The 25,112-nt window shown below is 42.3% G+C and overlaps 2 protein-coding genes across 9 annotated transcripts in view; one reads left to right on the forward strand and one right to left on the reverse strand.

Annotated features, from left to right (window-relative positions):
* TRIM24 (tripartite motif containing 24) overlaps positions 1-9,082 on the forward strand; it is a 136,581-nt gene extending 127,499 nt beyond the window's left edge. For 5 of the 6 annotated variants that reach the window (XM_043518896.1, XM_038387842.1, XM_038387850.1 and 2 more), the window contains 3 exons: positions 638-712; positions 3,868-4,017; positions 8,339-9,082. In XM_043518896.1, the coding sequence (XP_043374831.1) occupies positions 638-712; positions 3,868-4,017; positions 8,339-8,548 (435 nt within the window). In that variant the 3' untranslated portion in view covers positions 8,549-9,082. Of the gene's footprint in view, positions 1-637; positions 713-3,867; positions 4,018-8,338 lie in introns of those variants that run through there. The other variant, XM_043518906.1, reaches the window with a different exon arrangement.
* Positions 9,083-12,682: 3,600 nt separating this feature from the next.
* Positions 12,683-25,112, reverse strand: part of SVOPL (SVOP like) — a 33,169-nt gene continuing 20,739 nt past the window's right edge. For all 3 annotated transcript variants that reach the window (XM_038391331.2, XM_038391413.2, XM_043518918.1), the window contains 7 exons: positions 24,278-24,351; positions 21,800-22,002; positions 19,711-19,822; positions 17,964-18,045; positions 16,442-16,531; positions 15,159-15,272; positions 12,683-12,919 (listed from right to left, as the gene is read on the reverse strand). In XM_038391331.2, the coding sequence (XP_038247259.1) occupies positions 12,908-12,919; positions 15,159-15,272; positions 16,442-16,531; positions 17,964-18,045; positions 19,711-19,822; positions 21,800-22,002; positions 24,278-24,351 (687 nt within the window). In that variant the 3' untranslated portion in view covers positions 12,683-12,907. The remainder of the gene's footprint in view (positions 12,920-15,158; positions 15,273-16,441; positions 16,532-17,963; positions 18,046-19,710; positions 19,823-21,799; positions 22,003-24,277; positions 24,352-25,112) is intronic.

The raw sequence follows: 25,112 nt of genomic DNA on the forward strand, positions 1-25,112 counted from the left end.
TGAGAGGTGTTCTGGTGTCACAGTTGGACTAGTAGAAGCCTCTGGAGCAGGGCCTGCATGTTGTGTTCTCCCTTTGTGACTCTTAATATTAGAGGTGAAGCTATAAAACCCACCTCTGTTCCTTCCAACTGTGGCAGTGTGAAGAACAGAAACCTGGGCTCAGTCTCTTTGACCTAATGTTCTGGAAAAATTGTTTCCCAGAGCCTCTTGGTTTTTGTATTTTACCTAGTATTAGTAGATTAATTTAGTAATTTTAGTTAATTTTGGGTTCTATGGGGCTTTTTGCACTCTAGCTTTAGTCTATAGGTATAAAATGGAGGCTCCTATTATAAGGAGAACTTGATCTGAGGTGTGCTTCTCACCCTGCAGTCTGTGCAGCGCCAGACACTCTAGGCAGAACGGCAGCCAGGGGGGCACTCTCTTGGATGGCACTGTGGGAAAAAACAGAATTAGGCTTCTTGGTAATGATTGACTTGCTTTCATCGACTGTCTGAAATTTTCAAATGTGCTTGATCTTTTGGGGGACCAGGGAAGTGTTAAACGTCTGCCTGAATTTTTTAGCATAATAAATTATTAAAGGTAAAATTGCAGTATTCTCTAATACATAGGCATTCTGTCTTTCTCTATATATATACAGAAGTGTGAAAGGCTACTGCTGTACCTCTACTGCCATGAAATGAGCCTGGCTTTTCAAGATCCAGTTCCTCCTACAGTATGTACATTGTCATTTTTTGCCTTATAAAAGAGTCAGAGCACTTGGCACCAGCACTTCTGTGGGCATTACTGGTAACAAATCCATCATCAGAAGAGTAATCTACTCCAGATATTTAATGTAACAAATATCTAAATGTAGGATAGTGGTAAAAGGTTGATACTAGATGCATGGAATTTCTATACTCACTGAATCTGAGCAGAGATTAAGGTGAGACTTAGTTACCAATTGCAGTAAATGAACAAACTTTACTATAAAGTGTACGCTACATCTTAAAATCATGCCTCTTATGCATGAAACATGACTTAACCCTTAACTTCTGGTTTTCCTACTTCATCTTGTTGGCACATCATTGAATTGCATAATGAATGATGCTATTTACATTTAACAGCAATGAAGCATTTACTTGTGTGAACTCAAAATGGAAGGAGAGGCTTGATCTACGCTACCAATATATACCAATATTTTCCACACCTGATGTAGTTATACCAACCTAATGCCCAGTGCAGACAGCACTATGTGGATAGGAAGGCTTCTACCATTGACATAACTATCACCTCGTGGGAAGGTGGAGTATCTACACCAATAGGAGAAGCTCTCCCATCAGCGTAGGTAGAGTCTTCACTAAACGATATAGCTGCACCGTTGTAAGTGTAGTTGAGCCTTAAGGGAAGTCTCTCTTTCTGTAATGTCAGTAGTACAAGCGCATACATTAACTTCCCAACTTGGACTACATCTTAAAATTCTTCACAGATCTGCCTAGATTGTTGGTGGATGGGGAAAAAGAATGGCTTCTGGTTCATAAATCTGGAATGTGAAATAAATTAGCTGTTCTAATTGTTGCATCTAATTGCAGAGAGAAAAATTGCACACAAATTAACGACGAAATTTTTAAAGACCAAATTTTATCCACATCTCCTGCTGACATGCAAGTCAGGATTTGCTCATTGTTTGTGCATAGGAGCCAGGCAGGAGCATACAAAATTGCATCTTTTAAAATTTGCACCTTCATGCCTTAAGTACCCTCTATCTTCTTTTTAAAGTGTCATATGTTTAATTAAACATACACAGGAAGCTGCTAATCTGATAGTTTATTTTGGTTTGACAAAGGAAATGCACCTTTGGAAAACTTCATGTTGCTGTAAGGCAAGTTAACTTTTTTTAAAGTGAAGTTACATGAACCACTTTTTCATCTAGTCAAATATTGTGCTGTATTTCCTCTGTTCTAAGACTGCAGCTATCTGCGGTTCCTCTATGGTGCCTATTGCTATTATAGCTAAGCACTGATGTATCCGTAAAATGGCAGATCTAAGTGAAAGAAAACGTACCCTTTTATTGTGGAGACATTGAAACAATGACTCATTTTTGGAGTTAAATTTCTGATTTTGTTTAAAATCAATATTTAAAAAGGAGGAGATGAAGAGATGCATAAAGATGTAAAATATTACTGAGTATTTCTACTATAGAATACTGAGGTTTAAATCCCTTTGAAAAATAGTTTTGAAAACTCATTTTTTTAAAACAAAAATGTGCCCTGCATACATGGCAGTAGCTATAAGATACATTACATTTCTTTATTTTTGAGAGCCTCACCTGCATTTTGCCCACTGATTTCACTCCAGACTGCTTCTAATATTCCAACACTTTGAGCTGCTTTCTATCAGTTACTGTATTAAAAAATAAAAAACCTCTGTCTCAGAAATATTTGCTCTTCCTCCTGAGGCAGAGTCCTTACAATACTCAGCCTAGATCAGTCGCATGTTTTTAGGTCCAATATCTTGTGAACCATCAGAACTTGAAATACAGGTTCTGTTCTGTTGGATAGCAGGGAAATCACTCCACCCACCTTGAGTGCACTGTAGTTCTTGCCTGAGCAGGTTGTCAGATACGGGAGTTCAAAACCATGACATGAGTTTCAGAAAAGCTATCTTAAATTTGTAAATCTCCTGTACAGTTGGACCCCATATATTAAGATAGTTGTCCCCAAACTGTGGGGCGCATCCCATTGGGGGGCACAGAGGAACATTTGAGGGTGCGCATTGGTAGGGCCTGGGACAGCCCCCATGGGGGGGGTGGGGAAGGAGCCCCACCCTCCCCCATCTCCACTCCCCCCTGAGTCCAGCTCCCCCCTGCTCCACCATCAGCCCAACTATGCCCTCATTCCCTCTCCATCTCCAGGCCAGCTCCACCTCTAGCCCCAGCTTTTCCCCCAGCCCCAGTTCAGCCTCCAGCTCTGCCTTCAGCCCAAGCTCCTCTGCTGAGCCAACTGTGCAGTAATGGAGGGGGACGCAGACAGATTCCGTTACTGGTAAGGGCTGGGGGAGAACAGGAAAAGTTTGGGCACCACTGTATTATTACCTGGCTTCACAGGTGAAAGGATTGAAGTAATAGTTTAAATCATTTATTGGTACTAATATATATAGATCGATAGATAGCTGTTTATATCTCAAATGCATCTTTAACTAGTCTTGCCATTTTCATTTACAGTAGTATGGAGAACACTTAGGGTATGTCTATACTACAAAATTAAATAGACTTAAGTTAGCTTGCCCTACAGCCACCATGGTAATTACATTCGTTCTTCGTGTCCACACTATGCTCCTTCTGTCGGCGGTGCACAGCCTCACCAGGAGCACTTGCACCAATGCAAGCGAGGCATTATGGGGTACGGACGGGCTGTGAAAGGCATCAACAGGCAATGTAAGCAATGCAATGTCCACACAGACGCTGCATCAACCTAAGTGCTACAGCTCTGAGGTGGAGTTATTAGGTCAACATAGCGGGCAAGTTAAATCATTGGGAGAAAAATTGTAGTATAGACACTTACACAGGTAGTTCGATGTAAGCTGTCTTATGTCGACCTAATGTCTGTAGTGCAGACCAAGCCTTAGTGGTGTAGAAATAAATCCAAATACATCCTTTATCTTATCAGAAAGGTAAGCAGAGTTGTGTCTCGCTACTCACAGGGAGCCAGTCTCAAGGAAGAAGGCATTATGTTTACATCTTAAAACTATATTCAGGAGTTAAACTGAATAGTATTTGGCTGGAGGAGATGATGATTAAAAGTGTGTGTGTGTGTGTGTGTGTGTGTGTGTGTGTGTGTGAGAGAGAGAGAGAGAGAGATCTGATTGCATTGATTTTTTTTTTTCTTTTAGGTGCCTGAATACTACAAAATAATAAAGAAGCCTATGGACTTGTCAACAATCAAAAAAAGACTGCAAGTGAACTATCCGCTGTATATGAAACCAGAAGATTTTGTGGCTGATTTCAGACTGATTTTCCAAAATTGTGCTGAGTTTAATGAGGTCAGAAAAGTAAAACCGTATAGTTTTACAAGTTTACATATTTCCAAGAAAGCAGAATTTGTGGCAGGTGGTAGAATTTCTTTATGCAAATGACATGACATAACTTTGTGAATTAATCTTGCTTTGATTATGAGACCTATTCAATTAAATTATAGATTTCACTTGAAATTACTTTTGTATTAGATTAGTATGTAGTAGAGACAGTCCCATAGAAGGAAGAAGGGAAAGAAGTCAGTAGCAAACAGTTTGGTTTAATTGTTATTACACCAGGATTAAATATGCGTTAATTCTTCTTTGAGTAGATGCAAATGTGTATTCTAAGTAGGTGTATGCGTGCCCCATGCTCCAGAGCCTTTTGCCTAGCAGTACCTGTAGAGGGGTGGCATTCATGCCTCCCCTGGATATATGCAGCAGCGGTGGTACCCCAAACCCCCTCAGTTCCTTGTATATATCTATCCTCCCTGCTTTGTCTCCAAATGGCTTGCTTGCTGCTCTGGTCCTTCAAGACACCTACTTCCATGTGGCCATTCTGCTGAGTCGCAGGAAGTATCTTTGCTTCATGGTAAGAGACTGCCACTTTCAATACGTGATTCTCCCGTTCGGCCTCTCTTCTGCCGCGCCCCCGAGTCTTCACCAAATGCATGGTGGTAGTCATGGCATATCTGAAGAGGAAGGAAATCCATATCTTCCCTTACCTTGATGACTGGTTGCTGCAGGCTCCAGAGGGGAGGTTCTTGCCCACATTAATACTATACTACACTTTCTTGACTTTTTGGGACTTTGGCCCCCACTCAGTGAATAGTGTTCACTAGGGCCCTGTTAGATTCCACAAGGTCAAGGGTGTTCTTGATGACCAATCACTTCCAGATGATTCCACAGCTGTGCCTCAGTTTGCAATCAGCTGTCCATGACAGTCCACATGGGAACAGGGAGCTGTACCTCCATCAATAGCACCCAGGTGGTCCATCTTGCCCGGTTACGCCTTTGTCCTCTTCAGATGTAGTTCAGGATGGTTTACAGCCTTGCCCTGTATTCTCTAGACAGGTTGGTTCACCTTCATTCATCAATCCTGGAGTCCTTGCACTGGTAGGAGTCCCCATCTAATATGTGCCAATGAGTCCCCTTCACTCGGCCCTCTCCCACCACCTCCCTTCTGTTTTTGGGAGCACATCTGCACTTGCTGGAGGTGCAGGGTCTGTGGTTGGAACAGGAGACCTTGCTTCATATCAGTGTGGAGCTTCGGGCCATCCACAACACGTTGTGCCTTCTGGGACTGAATCAGGCATTCAGTGGTTCACATACTCACAGATAATATTACCGTGATGTACTATGTGAACAAAAAAGGGGGGGAACCCACAACAGAGCACTCTGCCTGGAGGCAATCAACCTGTGACAGGTCTGTATCAGATCATACCACCCCAATAGCTGTCCCCTTACCAGGGGTCCAGAACCATCTCATGGATCATCTCACTGGGTTTTCTCCCTGACCCACGAGTGGTCCCTGAAGACTGAAATCTCATTTCATCTGCCTGTCCAAGGGAAATAGTTTTCTCAAATGCCATGGTGATGAGATTTTTGAAAGAACTACTCCACTTGCATCCTCTGGTCAGAGAGCTAGTCCCCTTGTGGGAACCTGAACATGGTTTTAGTGGGTCTAATGGGGCCACCATGTAAGCCCCTTGCTTCCTGCCTCCTGTCCCAGAAAACTGCATCCTTGATAGCCATTACCTGTGCCAGAAGGGGTGAGTTGCAGGCCCTGATGGCTGGTCCTCCTTAAACACAGTTTTCCAGGGACAGGATTATGCTTCGGTCCCATCTAAAGTTTTGTATCCAAATTGGTCTCAGTTTCACTTGAACCAGATAGTGTATTTGCCTGTATTTTTCCCCAAGCTGCATTCCTCTCCAGAGGAGCAATGCCTCCATATATTAGATGTTAGACGCTGTCTAGCCTTTTATCAGAACAAGACAGAACAGTTTTGTGCTTCGCCTTGCCCTGTTTGTATCATATACAGACCATATGAAGGGTCAAGCGGTCTCTGTTATCCATCTCTAGATGGATTACATCTCACTTCAATACTGCATATGAAATAGCATCAGTTACATGTCCTCAGCAGATATGGGCACATTTGACGAGAGCACAGGCAACTTTGGTGGCATTCCTCAATGATATTTCCATATTAGACATTTGTAGAGTGGTCAGAGGGTTGTCTGTGTATACTTTGACAGATCATTACACAATCACTTCTTCTTCCAGAGCAGACACTAATGTCAGAAGAGCAGTCCTGCAATCCTTGCTCAGGTGGACGCTAAATCCTCGCTCCAGATGGGGTTCGCTCATTATCTACTTGGAATATGTGTCTGCATCTACTGAAAGAAGACTAAACAATTACTTTTTGTAACTCTGGTTCTTCTAGATAGGATGCAAACATGTATACCACAATCCACCCACCATCCCCTCAGCATCAGTCTTCCCCGAACATTCAATGGAAAAGAACTGAAGGGAGTCGGGCTTTGTTGCCTCATATAGCCAAGGGAGGGGCTACAGGCATGAAGCATGAGTGCCACTGCTCTACGGTTACTGCTAGGCAAAAGTCTCTGGCTCCAGCATGTGCAAAAACTTACTTGGAATAAACATCTGGATCACATCTCAAAGTGCAGTTACAGTTTAACCATTTATTCTATGGAAATGGATAGGAGCAGATTTAATATGGCTTCTGTCTGGTGGGTGAAAGGCACAATCCACACCAGTTACTTAAGCTTAATTAGTTGAAAACTTTAAGAAAATTTTAGGACACTATATTACCACCTTAACTAAGTATAGAGCATAAATAAAGCAGATCAGAGCAGGATACAGTCCTGGGGCACAGGTAGTCTGTTTCTGTTCTCATTAGAGCCATTCTGGTCCAATCTGGTAGGGATCCTGCATTGCTCCACATGTCCTTTTATACCTTGTCTCATACCGGCACCGATTGTTTAAAGTTCCTTATCTGTCAACATTCTATTCGAAACATTTTCATATACACACCGTCGTAACTCTAGTACATCTTTTACTTATTCTTCAAAAACTCTAATTGGTATATCTTGTCTTTTTAACCATTGCTACCCTCCTTCTTACTCAATCTAGCTGTCTTTTCATTGCTTTCATGTGTCTTGTACTTATCTTCATTTTGTGACCTTGAACTTCACTAGTTCTGTCTAGTTAATATCCATCCTCCCTAGTCCAAGATCTTCGCCTGGCTAGTAAATCTCGCACCTTGTCTGGTTTGCTTAGCCCTGTTAGCTACACAAACCAAGAAGCTACTGTAGATAAAAGACAAACCAGCTTTCTGATTTTTACAACCTTTAAAGTTGTTTTAGCAGAGTTTTGAGAGCTGTAACCTTGACATATACAGAAAACAGAAAAATTCCCTTTTACATTTCTTATAACATTATTATGCATGCTTATTTAACAGTTATCTCTCTCTTTCTCTATACCTGTCTTAGACTCTCTGCCTTTTGCCTCTTATCTTCAGAATAATATCCTTTCCACTGTCCTTCCTCCCTTCCCTGATCCTTCAATGAGTAGTGAGCCTTTCATTCCCCACCCACCTTGTCCTGCCCTTCAGTCAACCTCTTAAGTACACAGTGGCTTCTGACTGCCATGCCAAGAACTCCTTGGCCACTGCTGGCTTTGTTAGCCATCTGCTGATTCCTCATTTGAAGTGAGGGGTGGAACCCTGGGGAAGAGAGAAATGTCCCATGTAGGGCAGGAAGGAGGCAGACCTGACTAGATCTGGCTTTAGCTATTAGCCTCTGCTTAAACCAGGAAACTGGCCAGGGCGCTGATGTGAAACATCTTGGGGCTGGCTATTGTGCTAAGATATAATCATCCATGTCAGTAACATTTTATATTCTGCTGTGTATATGAGAGAGGCGGAAAAATGGCATCATAGCAGTCAAAGCATCTGGTACAAAATACTCTGTCGTCTTAGTGGCACAATTGACCTAACCCTTCCATTTCTGAAGTGACTAAATTTTGTACCATGTATGATCTCTTAAGTGGCTTTTTCAGTGGAGATCTTAAACCAATGATCCTGTCTATTCTTGAACATTAGATTTTATGTCCATTTTGTAAGAGAAGGAATTAGCTGTGATGTCCTTAGCCAAAATTTCCCCTCTACCACTGATTTTTGCAGAGTTCTGTGTGCTGGTTGTTTTCCACCCATGTCCCAGAGATGTGTTTGTCTTATTGCTAGTTGATTTTTGCACTTTGAGATTCTTTGGGTGCTATAAATGTCAAACTATTTTATGATGCACTGATTATTGTAAACTCACCCAACAGCCTGATTCAGAAGTGGCTGATGCTGGCATGAAACTTGAAGCCTACTTTGAAGAACTCCTAAAGACCCTTTATCCAGAGAGAGAATTCCCTATACAACCCTACTATCGGAGTGAGAGAGAGAATCCAGAATTTAGTGATGACTCCGATGATGATTTTGTACAGCCCCGGAAAAAACGCCTCAAAGGCGAGGAGCGCCAGTTGCTTAAATGAATGTCGCATGTACTGGAATGAATTTTTTTAAAACTAAACCAATATTTATCAGTTGTCAAGAGGAAAAGTCTTGATCACTTTGACATGTACGTTTGTGGATGTTTACTAGACTTTATACCCTTCCCCCTCAAACAGAAATCTACAAGGGATCAAGGCATTGGGAGAGACCATTCTCTGAAGTTCAGTCCTTCCATCCTACTTGTGGAATGTTATTCAAAGGGCAGTCTGGAATAACAGCTGCTCATATTCATTTAAAGAAAAGAATTTATACAGAATTAAACTTTAAAACGTTACATGAATTCAATGTGTGACTTTCTCAGTTTCAAGAAAATGTAATATCACCAGACATTAATTTTACCAAAGGCATGTGGCTGGCCAGAATTTGAGTTTTGTACTGTACTTTACACCATGTGCTTTCATGGCTTGGGGTTATTTTGTTGTCCTAGGATACTGACTGGTACAATGGAATTGTAGTTGCCCCCTGAAGAAGTTACTGGTGATTTAAAATGTAAAGTGGGGGCTGTATTAAAATATTTAAAAAATCAGGGATTTGTTTGGGGTGTTTTTATAGGTGAGGAAGGTTGTTCCTCTCATCCCAGCAGTTGGATTTCTCTTGGTCACTATACATTACTGCAATGAGATGCACTAAAATGTCTCTGAACAAGATGTCCTCTGAACAAGATAAGACAGATTCAATGTACATGTGCTAATGGGAGTTAATGGCATAATTGCAAGGAAGGAATACTTGTACCTAGGGTTGTTTAGGCAATTTATTGAACTTCTAAAAATGTCATTTTTGGAATGCAGTTTTGCATTTCTTTCATGGAGGTGGTCACGGTGATCGCTCCTGGATGATTGAGTCATCACTATAGCAATTCCTCTTCAAGTTGGAAAGCATGAGACCCTGTTGTTCAGCTCTCCTCCTTCTCCCCGCCATTGACTGCACTAGCCCTCTTGTGGCAGTGTTTGTGAAATGTCAACCCATGCTCCGTTCTCAAGCTGTTCTCTTCGATGCTCCACTGACCTAAGTACAATTTCCTTTCAAAGGCACCTGTCTGTGAGTGCTCCACAAACCAGTTAGAAGCCCTAATTCAGGTTGGTTTTATGTGGAAACTTCAGAAGGGCAGCTGTAGCCAAACTATTCCCAATGTGGGGCACTATGGTAGCTGTCTATACCAATACTGCACGTAAGCAAACAGATAGATAGGTTGCTGCTCTAGTGTACATGATAGTTACCACAGAAGTTTAGAGGCTGGCCCCAACCATTGATGACTACTTGGTGGCAGAGCTCTGGAGTGAGGGGGAAGAAACCGACTGAAGGTGAGCATTATAGTAAGGTAAGTAGTCTTTGCCTTAGTAGAAGGGTGGCTGGTAGTGCTCCTTTAGCTGTAGGTTACCTGCCATTTTTCATTATAAAATATTAGGAAGTTTGCAGCACGCCCTTGATGTGCAGCAGGGATGAAGTGAGAAAAGCCAGAGGCAGGGTCACCTCCCCTCTGGAATAAGAACTGTCTGCTGCTGCCACCTGAGGTACCCTGGAGCTCTAGTAGCAGTATGTATTCTATTGGTGGGGGTTCTAAACCCCCCTAATACACAAGGGGAGTTGCTAAAACTAAACTATTTTAAAAAACCTAGGAAACTCAAACATTTAGTTTAGGTTTTAGATCAACAGTTGCCTCTTTTGTTACTTTATTTTGGTTCTCTGGAATGGAGGGTAGGGCTGCTGCTGAGTTCAGTGAATTATCAATTATTTTAAATTTACAAGTATCAGGGGCCAGCTGTCTTAAAAACAACACCATCCTTGAATTGTAGGCACCAGAATTGGATGCAGTGGTTGCACCAGTGCTAAAGATAGAGGTAAAATAACCTCTCTACTCCCCTGTTTATGGAGCCAGCAGCACACTAGCTCTGCTGGCTACAGTGTTGCACTGAGAGCTCATGGCCAATCAGCAGATTATCCATCACCAACCCCAAATCATTTTCAGAGTCCATTTCCTAGGATTAAGGCCATACTTACATGAGAGGAATTATGTTCTTTGTTCCTAGATGCATATACTTACATGCAGCTGTATTGAAACAACTAGTGTTTGGGGACAGGCCCCTGCCCCATGGCTGCCACACACAACTTGCCTCGGGATAAAGACTATGCTAGAAGGCACAGAGGGCACAATACAGGCACAAAGTAGAGAAGCTGGGCTGTGGGCATTAGAGGATAGACTGTTTAAGTACAACTGGGCATGTTTCATGTGCTTACTCCTCGGGGAGTTCTGTGCCAAAAATTCTGCACTGGTATTTTAAAGTTCTGCATTTTTTTTTTGTCAAAATGACACCATATAATCCTACCTGTTTTAATTACCAAAATAATTTATTTCAAAATGCCTGTCGGCACCTCTGTCTGTAAAAAACAGATAAAACACTAGTCCTGGGGAATTTGTGTGTAAGGAAATTACTTTTCTCTACCCCCTCCCCTCAGAGCCCAGCTTAGGGGCCAAGGCACCCCCCCCCAGCCCAGACACATGCACCTCATCCCCCCAGAGCCCAGTTGCAGGGTGCCCCTCAGACACTGGCAGCTGACAGGACACCCCCCTAGCCCAGACACCAGCTATGCCCCCTCCTGCCTAGAGGGAGAATCAGCCTGTCTCCTGAGAACTGCAGCTGTAGGGAACCCTCCAACTCCCAGGGGCAGCCCCTCTAGTGGCCAGCTGAGGAAAAGGAAATTCTATGCAAAAAAACATTAATTTCTACCCAACTTCTCCATGGGCAGTGGCACAATTAAGGCAAGGAGTGCTTCCCTCATATTATAATGCATCAGCTCAAGATTGTATTCCCATAGTGGGGCAAGTATCCACTAGCAAGGTAACAGTAGCTTACTCATCTCCAACACCTCCTAACTGTCAGTCTCCTCACCACACAGAGACAGACCATGGGAGGGGAAAGAGGTGAAGTAACTCCCCCAAGGAGTCAGCAGGTCTGTGCCAGTGGCAGGATTAGAAGCCAAGACTCCTGACTGAACCCAATGTCCTATTAACTGAACCTTAGCCTAGCCCCTTGGTAAATGCTGCATTTTACCCTCATGATTAAAAAAATTCTAAATGGTAGCAGTTACACTGAATGTGTCTATTAGCCTCGTTCTGTAGCAGCCAAGGGAGAAGCTTTAGCTTTCACAGTAATGAAATGGAGGTGTCTTGAAAAAGATGAATGATTTTGGAATGTTTAAAAAAAAAAAAACACTTCAGATTTCCAGCATACAAACACACCGCAACTATGCAGACCTTGCTCCCTCTGTGGGTCTGAGCGGGAAAGCTGCCCCCTTCACCCAGGTTCTGACTCCTCTGTATTGAACCCTGTTTTGTATCTGCTGTTTTAATTGAGCTCTGTACAACTTTCTTACAGAAATATCCGTTAATGGAAGTTATATTTAAAAAAAAAGGGGGGGCCTAGCTTTGTGCCAGGGTCCCTGATTGCTGAGGGGAGAAACAGAAGCTGGCAGGTGTCCAATGGAAAAATTCCAGCCAGCTCTAAACATTGTAAGGGCCAGAGCAATCACCCAAAAGCCCCATTGTGAGGGCAAGGTGAGGTAGGTGAAACTTGCTTTTACGTGTCAGTGCCAGCGATGTGAGTATTTGGTCCTTGAGGAAGGAATGTTGTACTTGATCAGTATGCACATGCTATAAGCCAGATTGCCATGGCAAAAACCATATTCCACTCATGAAGGAAAAACACCCTCCCCCTTAGTCCAGCTGTAAAGTAAATATGCCAACTTACCCAACACCAGGAACTCTGAGATGGGCCTAGGACGCACGTATTTTAGTGGCCATCTTGTGGCATGGGGCCAACACTGAGCCCTGGGGGGAGGGGATCCAATCTAAGTTGCTCAACTTCAGCTACATGAATAATGTAGTTGAAGTCGATGTACTTGGATCGACTTACTGTGGTGAGTTGACTGCTACCGCTCCCCCATTGACTGTGCCTGCGCCTCTCACAGAGCTGGAGTACAGGAGTCAGCGGGAGAGCGCTTGGGGTCGATTTATGGCGTCTAGACTAAATGCGATAAATCGAACTCTGCCCGCCGATCCGGTGGGTAGCGTAGACATACCCTGAAAGTAGTGAAGAGGCTTCATCTTGCTCCAGGGGTTGGGGAGAGAGCTATTTATTGAATCACAGGAAAGACCATGCAAACAGCAGTTTTTCCAAATGCATCCTGTAGCTTGCGTGCTCTTCAACTATGATTATTTATGCCTCTTCTTTCCAGAAATGGCATCAAGAAGCAATCAATAGAAAGCAGCTCAACTGCACCTGAGAAAATATTCAAAGGGTTCCTTTTTCTCTCACACAGGAGCCAACTTTGAGTGTCTTCATTCATTTCGTTTGCTAAAAAAGGGAAAGATACAAAAGGAGAGAGTCAAATTGAAAGAACGGGGGCTTATGGACCAGGAGCAGGTTCCACTCTCAGATACAAATGTGTATTTTTATGTGTCCAAAAATCCTGCCTTGTATTTGCAAGATCCATACACTATTCTAAGATTGCTCTAAGATTAGAATCTGATGCAAAGGCTGGATATTTTCAGCCTATGTCTCTTTCAAATAACATTGAGCAGACTTCTAAAATTACTCTTGAAATATAGCTGCCTACAATGCACCAACACTTTTCCTACATCAGATTGGGAAGGCACAATGTAGAAATTGCCACCTTGGCCTTAAATGTCACTGTGTTAAAGAATACAGACAGCATTTTATATGGCCTCCTATCCCTCCTATCAGAGAGCGAGGGACAATACATTCATTAGTCTAGAATCTGCAGCCATGCATAACTTTATGAGCAGAATTAATCCCATTGATGTTAATAGGATGTTATCAAGTATGCAAAGTTACACATGTGCATAAGCATTGGCATCATCCCTGCTGAAAATAAAGCCTGTGGCCCTAATCCAGTTAACTTTTGTGCACAAGTAACTGCATACTTGATTAATCCTTTGTGAAAAGCATAACTGGTAGCAAAATCGGGGCCATAGATCTTGTCTGCAAAAAGGATGATGTCCATTGAAACTTCAGCTGTGATACTAGCTCACAAGAATGCAGCCCATTTATCTAGGTCATCATTAGATAAGGTCAAGTCAATTATAGATGGATCAAAGCTTTTCTCTTGCATGTAATGCAATTTTTTGGAGTGCTTTTGTTTGATTATTGCACTATTAACCATTTAAGGGTTTAAATAGTATGCAAGTCTTCTGCTGCCTTTTACCCACAGAGGCAGAGTAATTAAACAACCTTAAGTCCTTGTCTGACACTTTTTTTAGGAAGGTAGTGGTGGTATTATGCCAAGAGGAAAACCCCTTCAGTTGGCATGAGGTATGGTGACAGTGCTCTGGCAGCCTAGCTATGCCAATAGAGCTATACTGGCAAAGTATTTCTAGTAAGACAAGGGCTTAGTTAGAGATCAGTCCAACCTGTGTGGGTAAAGACACTTATTTTGGTTTACTTGTGGCACCTTAGAGACTAACAAATTTATTTGAGTAGAAGCTTTCGTGAGCTACAGCTCACTTCATCGGATGCATTCAGTAGAAAATACAGTGGGGAGATTTATATACACAGAATATGAAAGAATGGGTTTTATCATATACACTGTAAGGAAAGTGATCACTTAAAGTGAGCTATTACCAGCAGGAGAGAGGGGGTGAAAAACCTTTTGTAGTGATAATCAAGGTGGAGTTTTTTTGTTGATATAAATCTATTGAGGGAACACCATCATAGGGCCTAATCACATCAGCCACACTATCAGAGGCTCGTTTACCTGCACATCTACCAATGTGTTATAGGTCCTCATGTGCCAGCAGTGCCCCTCTGCCATGTACATTGGACAGTCTCTCCGTAAAAGAATAAATGGACACAAATCAGACATCAAGAATTATAACATTCAAAAACCAGTCGGAGAACACTTCAATCTCTTTGGTCACTCGATTACAGACCTAAAAGTGGCAATTCTTCAACAGAAAAACTTCAAAAACAGACTTCAATGAGAGACTGCCGAATTGGAATTAATTTGCAAACTGGATACAGTTAACTTAGGCTTAAATAAAGACTGCGAGTGGATGGGTCATTACACAAAGTAAAACTATTTCCCCATGTTTATTCCCCCCCCCCCCCCCCCCCCCCCGTTCCTCAGACATTCTTGTCAACTGCTGGAAATGGCCCACTTTGATTATCACTACAAAAGGTTTTTTTTTGGTCTCCTGCTGGTAATAGCTCACCTTAAGTAATCACTCTTGTTACAGTGTGTATGGTAACACCCATTGTTTCATGTTCTCTGTGTATATAAATCTCCCCACTGAATTTTCCACTGAATGCATCCGATGAAGTGAGCTGTAGCTCATGAAAGCTTATGTTCAAATAAATTTGTTAGTCTCTAAGGTGCCACAAGTACTCCTTTTCTTTTTGCGGATACAGACGAACACGGCTGCTTCTCTGAAACCTGTTATTTTGGTTTGTGTGCTTTTTATGGATCTGGGAGAGGATAATGATTTTAGGAGCCTCTGAACTGAATTAGTTAAATCAGTATCATTTTCTCATGTGGACAAAGCTGTAGCTGTGTCAGAAATGAGATATTACAAACCTGGAGCGCTCTTCCTTTGGTCTCTATGGGCAGAGTGAAGGCAGAGATGGCACACACCACACACACGCCTGAGAAAAGGCACAAGGCCCCAAGGAAGGAAGCACTCATGAGAACCTACAAACAAACAATTCAAGCATCATCTCCACACGGCAGTACAAGATTGTGGTCAGGGTGCATGGTAGGAATCAAGATGTGAAATGGATAAGAGATTAAAGGATTCAATAATAGCCAAGAAAACAAGCTGTTCTAACAGCTTCCACAAAGTGTGTAACACACGCTAACGAGTTACATTCTGTACAGAGAGCTTTACGCAGGGCAGGAGCAGCTTGCCAGTCCAGGAACATGAGCCACAGGCTACCCAAGACTTCCCAAAAGCTACACAATACCTTTTGCATATTCTTTTTTATGTAACTGATACATTTATACAGCTTTAAGGACAAATTATGATTTGGTATAAATGGCACAATCCATGTGCCCGTAGCGAAACCCCACACTAGAAAGTTTGACGAATGTGGTGTTGCGTGAGGCTGAAATGTGGGATAGCGAAGAGTGCTTCAAGGAGCTGCCTTGTTACCAGGACAATTTACGGTGCAGAGGAATCATTTTATCAGCATTGCTGCGGCAGCAACCACTGCTTGGAGGGGCCACAGCTGGGGAATGATAGCAGTTGAGGCCAGGCTCAAGAGGGGTGGGGCTTGGGACCTGTGCCTCCCTAGCCTCAGGGCGGCTGTCCAAGTTAACCAAGAGCTGTTGTCAACTCCCAGGCCAGCCTCAAGCTCCACCCCCCCGTTGTGGCCTAAGTAGTCACAGCAGCAGCTCCAGCTCCCAAGTCCTCCTGCTGCTACAACATTATAAATAAAATAAACTTTTAATAGCTATTAAATTATACACTGGGGGGGAACGTAACCATTTTGTGACTTGTGTCTCACCTGTCAAAAAAGTCATGAGCCACCACTGCTGCGGGTCTTTTTGGCAATGACTACATAACTAATCCTAGTGTCCACATAAATATCAAAGACCCAATGTCTTGGCAAAAACAAAGGTCAGTATGTACACGTGTATGCATGCACCTATGAGCTTTCAGGAGATCTGTGGGTGCATCTAAGGGCAACACTGGGCATAGAGTTTACCAAAAACCAGAATGGTGCCTATAAAAACAAAGACCAGTGCTGAAAGCTCTTCCAAGGTAGCTGAAGAAATACCATCCTAGGGCTTTTTTTTCCATTCCCCATCACTGACAACCCCCACCTCATACCAGGCTGATAACAGGAAAAGCATCTTACTTGTGCTATAAATGGTGCCACCATAGCTCCAATCCGACATAGTGAACCACTTGTCCCCATCCCCAGAGCTCGCATTGTGGTAGGGTAAACCTGTAGCAGGACAAAGAGGATTTAATTCAATACCAGAAAGAACTATGGCATGCTACTGGTTCCTGGAGACTCACTGCACAAGAAAAGACAGCTGTAGGGGGAGATTTTCAAAGGGCAGTAAGGCTCCCAAATCTCTCTCTTCCATATTGAATCAGTTTATGTTTGTCAAGTGGTTCTCAACCTGTGACCCATGGGCCACTTGCAGCCCAATCACCACACAGCTGCAGGCCATGTGACATCCTCGGGGCCATAGAGGTACTATTGGATGTGGCTCACAATGGTAAATAGGTTGAGAACCACTGCATTAGTCCAATCAAAGCTGGAGTGGACACTAAACTAATCCCTCAGCCTTAGAGGTGGTTGCTCAAGGTCAGGGTTGCAGAACCGTGATGGGTACACTTGCATGGCCACACTCCATGTCTGACAGACAGGGACAAGTAGTGTCCAGGGCTTTCAATCCTTAGGCAAGACCTAAATTCACTTATGTATTAGACAAAAAAGTGACCTAAAAGGAACCTCCAAGTCTCATTGTGGATTATACTTTTTGCCACTCCTAGGCCCCATTTCAGCAAAGCGCATAAGCATAAAGGGGCGAGGCTTTGTAGTTTATTATCTGTTAGAAATATGGTTGTAGAAGGACTCACAGGGGTCTCATTCTCACTAAGCTGCTTCAAGAGAAGGATTCCCCAACTGCTTTCCTTCTTTGAGGGGAGCAGTCTCAAGAAGCATTTTCCAGGCACTGGGTGGGCTTCATTGTCCCTTTTTTATTAAACGCTTTCAGGTTAGTGGTTTCTGACACATCCATAGCCAATAATGGACTTCTACAATTCTAGACCACCAAAAGATTAATATATTTATGCACTGCAGGTGCATTCTTGTAAGCACAATTGTGATATACTAAATTATTAATGGGTTTCAGAGTAGCAGACGTGTTAGTCTGTATTCGCAAAAAGAAAAGGAGTACTTGTGGCACTTTAGAGACTAACAAATTTATTAGAGCATAAGCTTTCGTGAGCTACAGCTCACTTCATCCACCAAATGCATCCGATGAAGTGAGCTGTAGCTCACAAAAGCTTATGCTCTAATAAATTTGTTAGTCTCTAAGGTGCCACAAATACTCCTTTTAAATTATTAATGGTACAGAGATAGTAAAGCAGACTCCTGGATAATCATATATTACAATAACTTTGCCACAGACAAGTAGCACGGGAAAATCCCTGAGAATAGGCAACTGTGCTTTTATTCATTTAATACACTCTATAAGAACAGCCATACACGGGCAGACCAAAGGTCCACCTAGCCCAGTAACCTGTCTTCCGACCGTGGCCAGTGCCAGGTGCCCCAGAGGGAAGGAACAAAACAGGTAATTCCTGTCACTCATTCCCAGCTTCTGGCAAGAACAGCTTAATGAGGAACTTTCAGAAGGACCTACCTCTGCTGTGTAAATGTAGATGGTGTTGAAGTTTGCTGCTACCAAGGCACGCAGCATGAAGAGAAAACCGATCAGACCCTTACTAGGGAGAAAGGGGTGGAGAATATGAAACTAGCATCAGAGAACAGTTGTTAAACACAGACAAAGCAAGTGGTTACTCACTGCACTAAGGAACTTACCTCCAAAATAAGAATATAATAAAAGACACAAGTAAAATGTAATAATGACAAATGTAACCTTTATCCATTCAATTGGCAAGGAAAGGTTGATGATTCACACTGAGGGATTTTCTTCTTGAGGAAATGCTTAGAAAATGGACTGACCAAGCTCACAAGCCAAGGGAGAGATGACATTTATATTCATTATAGCACGTCAGGTTGCATCTGCTAGAGTTAAGACTGGGTTCTAACTTGCAGTCTTATCCCTCTTTCTCAGTTGCTTATTAACTGTCACAATGTCTATGCTTGGACTCAGCCCAAAGGTGAAGACTGAGCATAATTGTTTCAGGTATTTGACCACTGGAAAAAGCCCTTTACTCCAATCAGAATTTTGCATTCAAGTAACTATTGCATAGATTTGGCTAGAAACTTAGACTTTAACTTGATTTCTAAATTTCCCTGCCATGCATGCAACAAGCCAAGTTTGAAGAAAATTATACTAGTCAGGGGCGCTGGAACAATTTGTATAGTGGGGATGCCGAGAGCTGTTGAACCAAACTGTGAACCCTGGATATGATGGAAACCACTTCAAGCCAGAGGATGCAGCACCACTAGTTCTAGCACCTATGATGCTAGTAGTTTTAAAGTTCCCATCTCAAACATGAACATACAATTTTCCTATGCTGTTTTTCAGGCACCAGTAAAGCAGACCATTAGCTACTGTGCTTCATGGCGGTCCCTCACAGCTGAAAGGTCAGTTTAATGGAAACTTTAAGCTGAAGGGTCATTTCAGAGCCCTAGCTGCAGTCCTGATCCACTTCAAAAAATTGACAAGCTCTGCCAGCCTCACGGGGAGAAACTGTAAGTCCCTTCAGCTCAGTCTTTATTTAGTGAATATTGTCAAACCTTGCTAATTCATCCTGATTAGGAGACAACCCCCCCACCCCACCCACTCTCCCACGGTGGATTATTAGTCTAAGGGGATGTCTACACAGCAAAGAAAAACCTGCAGCTGGCCCATGCCAGCCAACTTGGTCTCATGGACTCGGCCTGGAGCCTGAGCTCTGGGACCCTCCCACTTCCCAGGGTCCTAGAGCCTGGACTCCAGCCCAAGCCTGGAAGTCTACACAGCGATGAAACAACCCCACAGCCTGAGTCGGTTGGCTCAGGCCAGCCACAGGTTTTTCTGTTCTCCTTAGAGACCTACCCTAACTTGGTAAATGAGCAAACAAACAATGCAAAAATTATGTGCACTGTACCACACAATGTACCACACAACGTACTTTGTTTCCTTATCTTGATGTGTGGTTTAGCTATAATTATTTATAGCACTTCATAGCACGCTGGGACATGTCCTATCATATATTTTGTGAAATCCCCATAGTCTCAGCAATACAAGACCACACTACAGCTTCTGCTATTACATTTTTTTTGCTGGGAAGTGACAGGAAATTGCAGGAGATTTTTTTTTGAGAGAGAGAATTATCAGGACTGCTGATTAGCAAATTGAGAATTTAAGAGGTCCTGCCCTCTGCCTGTGGTATTACAAACCACCACGACAGTACTAGCATACTAATCTAATACACTACCTTGTAGTGCAGATATTAAGGAAGAGGAAAAATAGTGCAGTGCATCCCATTGTTATAGACAGGCTCAGTCGTCTTCCTAGAAAATTGATGCCTAGAATGTTTAAGGGATTTACTGGAAAACAGAACAAAACATAAATGTCAAACTTCAGAGTTAGATTATCTAATTATGTCTCAGCCCATATTTAGCGGTCATTTCCTGACACTACAAACCAGGAATTCCATCCCACCATTCCCAGTAGAAAAGATTTCACCCTCCATTACCCAAACACTATGATCTTCCTCTTACTTATTTTTCCTTTCCCTTTTTTTTTTTTATGTCTGGATTTTCTGAACCAGCCTCACTTGAGACACTTTAGTTCCCGCTATAGACACACTGCTATTGTGTCACGACTACAGTAATGTCAGACTAGCATTATACCCTTGATCACTTCTTAGTAATAGCAAGATGCTGGGAGGAAGGGTGGGGTCATTTGGTTAAGCACAGCACTTGAACTCTAGACAGCTGGGTTCTATCCCCAACTCTCCCAAAAACTTCCCATACAAGTTGGGCAAGTAACCCAGGGCTCCAGGATGCTAAGCAATGTGGCTCCAGCCCAGCAAAACACTGAAGCACCTGGATAACTTCTAGCCTAAGTATGTGTTTATGCCCTTTGTTGGACTGAGTTTGGCACCTTATAGGATCAAACTTTTAATCTTTTATCTCATTGCCCTAGATGTAAATGGGGATAAAGCTTACCTCACAGGGGAGCCATGAAGCTAAATCCAGTAATGTTTGCCAAGTACTTTGAGTGCCTTAGATGGAAGGTGCTATAGAAACATGTTATCACATGTCACTGTTACCACCTAATACTGAAGCAGAGGAGATATACCAAGAAACATGGTGGTTTGTGTTGCTCTGAATGCATTGTGTACTTTCTGCTGTATTCCATTCTAACCTACTCTGAGCAGGTCTCTGCTGCACAGTTCAGGATGATGGTACTGAAATAATACCCTTTCTAAGCTAAAGCACACCTTTGCTGCATTCAGTTGCCTACATATCAGTGACTGATTGCAATTCTTGCTAGCATTTCCAAAAATCACTGTTCTAGTTGTCAGAAAGTTTGCCTTGAAGCCAATCCCGGCTCTCTGGTAACTTAGAACCTGAACTTCAGAAGTGTTTAGGTGCTTAGCCTCCACTGATTTCAGTGCAAGGTAGGCACCTAAGTATCTTTGAGGATCTGGACTTTACTGTTCAGGTAGTTTCCTATGGTCATTTTAAAAAAAGAAAGTCAGTATTTATCCTCTGCATAGGGGCTATTCAGCTTTGCCAGTTAAATTTTCACAACTGTCCTTAAAGATAAATTAGTCATGTAGGGTGAAATTCCTCCCTGTGACACCAACACAAAGCATATGCAGCTACAGCAGAACCTCAGAGTTATGAGCACCAGAGTTACAAACTGACCGGTCAACCACACACCTCATTTGGAACTGGAAGTATGCAATCAGGCAGCAGAGACCCTCCCTTCCCACCCAGAAAAAGCAAAATCAGTATAGTACTGTATTAAATGTAAACTACGAAAAAAATAAAGGGAAAGTTTAAAAAACTGACTTGACTAGGTAAGGAAACTGTTTCTGGGTTGTTTCATTTAAATTAAGATGGTTAAAAGCCACATTTTTCTTCTGCACAGTAAAATTTCAAAGCTGTATTATGTCAATGTTCAGTTGTCAACTTTTGAAAGAACAACCATAACGTTCTGTTCAGATTTCAGAGTGGCAGCCATGTTAGTCTGTATTCACAAAAAAGAAAAGGAGTACTTGTGGCACCTTAGAGACTAACAAATTTATTTGAGCATAAGCTTTCGTGAGCTACAGCTCACTTCATCGGATGCATCTACAAACAACCTCCATTCCCAGGGTGTTTGTAACTCTGAGGTTCTACTGTAAATCCCATTGAAGTAGTGCATGGCCCTTGGCTGGCTCTGTGCACAGGGTGAATTTCACCTATAGCCTATATATTGTTTTGTGCACGGGCATGTAAAACTGCCAAGTTAAACACTTTGCATAACACATTAAATAACCACAGAAAGATAACTTGGAGATGTTTTGTTACATGCAATCTCTCCAATTGTGCTGATGATCATGATCCAGTAATCCGAAGGGGCAAATAAGCGACAGTGACATGGGCTGCGACTTTCCTCTGAATCATTCCCCAACTCCTTCGCAGCTGCTGTCTGCAAACTACAGACCATGTCCCGCTCCAGTAACTCAGCACTGGCCAGGATGACACCATAATAAGCAAAAGATATTCCAAGCCTGGGGGAAAGAAAACCAATGTTGACAAGGAGAAAATAATCAGATTCATGGAACCATAGAGGAGTAAAACTCAGCAGATATTAAATGCCCAAGTACAATTACAAAGCAAAACAGGTAAACAACACTTAACATTTGGGAAATCTTAAGTCCAGGGAAACCCCAGTAGTTATTTGTGCAACCAGCAGCAAAGTGGTTGTCACGAACATGTTACACAATGGCAGCTACCATATAAGTATTCCTCTTTATTAAAAGAAAGAGCCCAGTTCTTAACTGGACTGTTGTTATTAATTTGTAGTATGGTAGCCCTAGAAGTCCCTGCCATGGACCAGGATCTCATTGTGCTGTACAAACAGGGATGAAAAGATAGTCCCTGTCCAAAGGAGCTACAGTCCAAATAACGCTGATCTCTGTGTGTGTCAGTTTTGCCATCCATAAAATGGGTATAAATCTATCTCACAGAGGGTGAAATTCACCTTGGTACAGAAAGCCAGCATAAGGTCAATTTTCAGAGTAGCAGCCGTGTTAGTCTGTATTCACAAAAAGAAAAGGAGTACTTGTGGCACCTTAGAGACTACCCTGTTCTGAGGACTTAAGTAGAAGTTAAGAAGTACATAGGCTTTTGTTCAGACTTTCTGCATAGGGGTGAAATTACCACGACGGAATATGAGCTTATTCCATGTTAAGGCCACAGAATAGCATACTACCCAGCTTGAGGAAGTATGGCAGCATTGGGCCCACGGTGTTCTTAAAATTCTTTGATGCAGGGCTTTATATACTGTAGTTTACAAGTTTTCATTTAAAATGTAAAGCCAAGATCCTGATTCCTTGTGACCATTAAAATTCCCATTATACTTTTCATATGAACAGGAAGGTTAGCCCTGAAGCCCTGGCCAAATGCCAGTCTGTATAATTACATTCTGTCTCTCCCTGCCATTTCAGTTAAAAGACAATTTTTCCCCACTTGTATTGTGAAGTATTGCTGTGCACTGCTAAACAGCTGCCATGTTCTATAAGAGAGGTGGGTGCATGGTGGTTGGAAATTATCACTATATGTTTCTTACCTACCTTATAATATTTGCCAAATGTTTGAGACCCATTGATGAAAGGAGCAATGGTATTATTTACAGGCTGGGGCAGTGGGCCCTAAAAATGTGTAGCAATACATGTTTGTGCTGGGAAATTTTTCAAACATTCACTCCTGGCGGAATTTGCCCATTGAATATTTAAAACAAATCCCTGATGCTTCTTTTACCAAATCCTAGGACCATCAGAGCTTCATTCTCCATTCTGTGCAGTGACTTTTAAAATCAATTTTAGGCACCGTCTGATGGTGGAAACTCATACATTGTCATGGCTCTCTGTCAAGAGCAGAGTATTAATGACAGCAGCCTTGTTGCATCATCATCAACTAATTAGGCATGTCCCTCATCATAAATAGGCTAAGAAGTGGATTTTCATTCCCCACTCCCGGCAGTTGAAGAAGCGAGCCTCAGAATTATAAGCTATCAAAAGACCTGCATACTGAATGCAGGGAGAATGCTAAGTACACAGAGGATGGGAAAGTAAACCTCTGGAGCCTATAAGCTGATTTATAACTGTAGAAAAACTGTATTTTACAAAAATAGAAAAATCATAAAAGATTCAGGGACCGATATACAAAGATTCTGAGTCACTGAGCTTCCACACACCATTATCAACACATTACAATTCTAGTTTGCAGTGGTGTCATAGCTGCATTGGTCCGAGGATCTGAGAGAGATAAGGTGGATGAGGTACTATCTTTTATTGGACTAACTCCCGTTGATTTGAACTACACAGAAGTGGTCCAATAAAAGATATGACCTCACCCACTTTTTCTCATTATAATTCTAAACAATGGTGCCATTAAAATATAGATTGATCTACATGAGGCCTACTTATGAGACTTCAGATGATAGTCATCTTTTGTTCACTTTTAATTTTCCAAAGCCAGTGGAATCAGTAAGAGCTAAGAACATTCTGTCTGAAACCTATTTCACTGGTACTCTGGCTGTGCTACCAAGGCAGCTGGTGGAGCACCGGTTCTCGTTTTGGGAAAGCCAGGGGTGAGAGAGCAATCTTAAAACCAATCCAGATGTGCCCTCCTATTCCAGCTACACTGGATGTCTCTGTAGGTCACTCAGAGTCTGATCCAACTTGCTTTACAGTAAATGGGAGACTTTTAATCAGGGTCCTACCCCCATCAAATGAAAGAATTACGTTAAAAACAATAACCAAAACCAAATAACATATTTACCATATGATCCATATTTGCAAAGTGGTTCGTAAGTATTTGGAGTCCAATAGGTCGCGGAAACTACCTCTTCTTTCCTGCAAATTATTTAATAGAAAACAAGTTTGGAGAAGTATCTTGGCTCTCTGGACTAATTTTCTGGTGCTACCATGTATTTCTACACATTAATATGTTTGCTGAGCTGAAAGGCAGACATGTAACACACTGCAGCAGCACACAGATGAATTTGGAGATTAAAGAGCACCAAAAGGGAAAAGGCTGTAGAGAGAATGTGTGGGGATGTGGCTGTGATCCTGTAAGTCTATGTGCAGCCCCACCGACTTCCACAGGGCTCTGCATGTTCCCAGGCTCTACTTGCATGGAAAAATTTGCTGTTTTATGGCCTAAGCTGGGAAAGGTGTTGGTTACTTATTTGTTTCTGGTTTGACTACTGCGGTCTGAACTGACCACAGTTACCACTTGTGTTGTTCCATTTTATGTAAGAAGACGTAAATGCCGTAATGAGAAAGAGTCAGAAATTAGAGGCTGTATGCTTGCTTTTGTATTATGCATCTAACCAGCTGTCAGACATTGAGCTAGCGAATATGAAAGTGAAGATATGTAGTAACAACTAGAGGATTGGTACATCTAAGGCAAGATTCTCACTGCCCTGAATGTGAAGAGAGTCAATTAATCATCACTTGTCCCAGGGGAGGGGGAAAGAGTTCACATAAATGTTTCGAGTTGATTTTTTCCTTTTTTTTTTTAAAACATGGCTGTGTGTATAACTTTAAATTTTAACAAAAACATCACAGACCCAGTGAGATCTCTTTACAGAAATTCTACAGAGCATATAGGG

This window comes from Dermochelys coriacea, chromosome 1, assembly GCF_009764565.3.
Source record: "Dermochelys coriacea isolate rDerCor1 chromosome 1, rDerCor1.pri.v4, whole genome shotgun sequence".
Classification (NCBI taxonomy): domain Eukaryota; kingdom Metazoa; phylum Chordata; order Testudines; family Dermochelyidae; genus Dermochelys; species Dermochelys coriacea.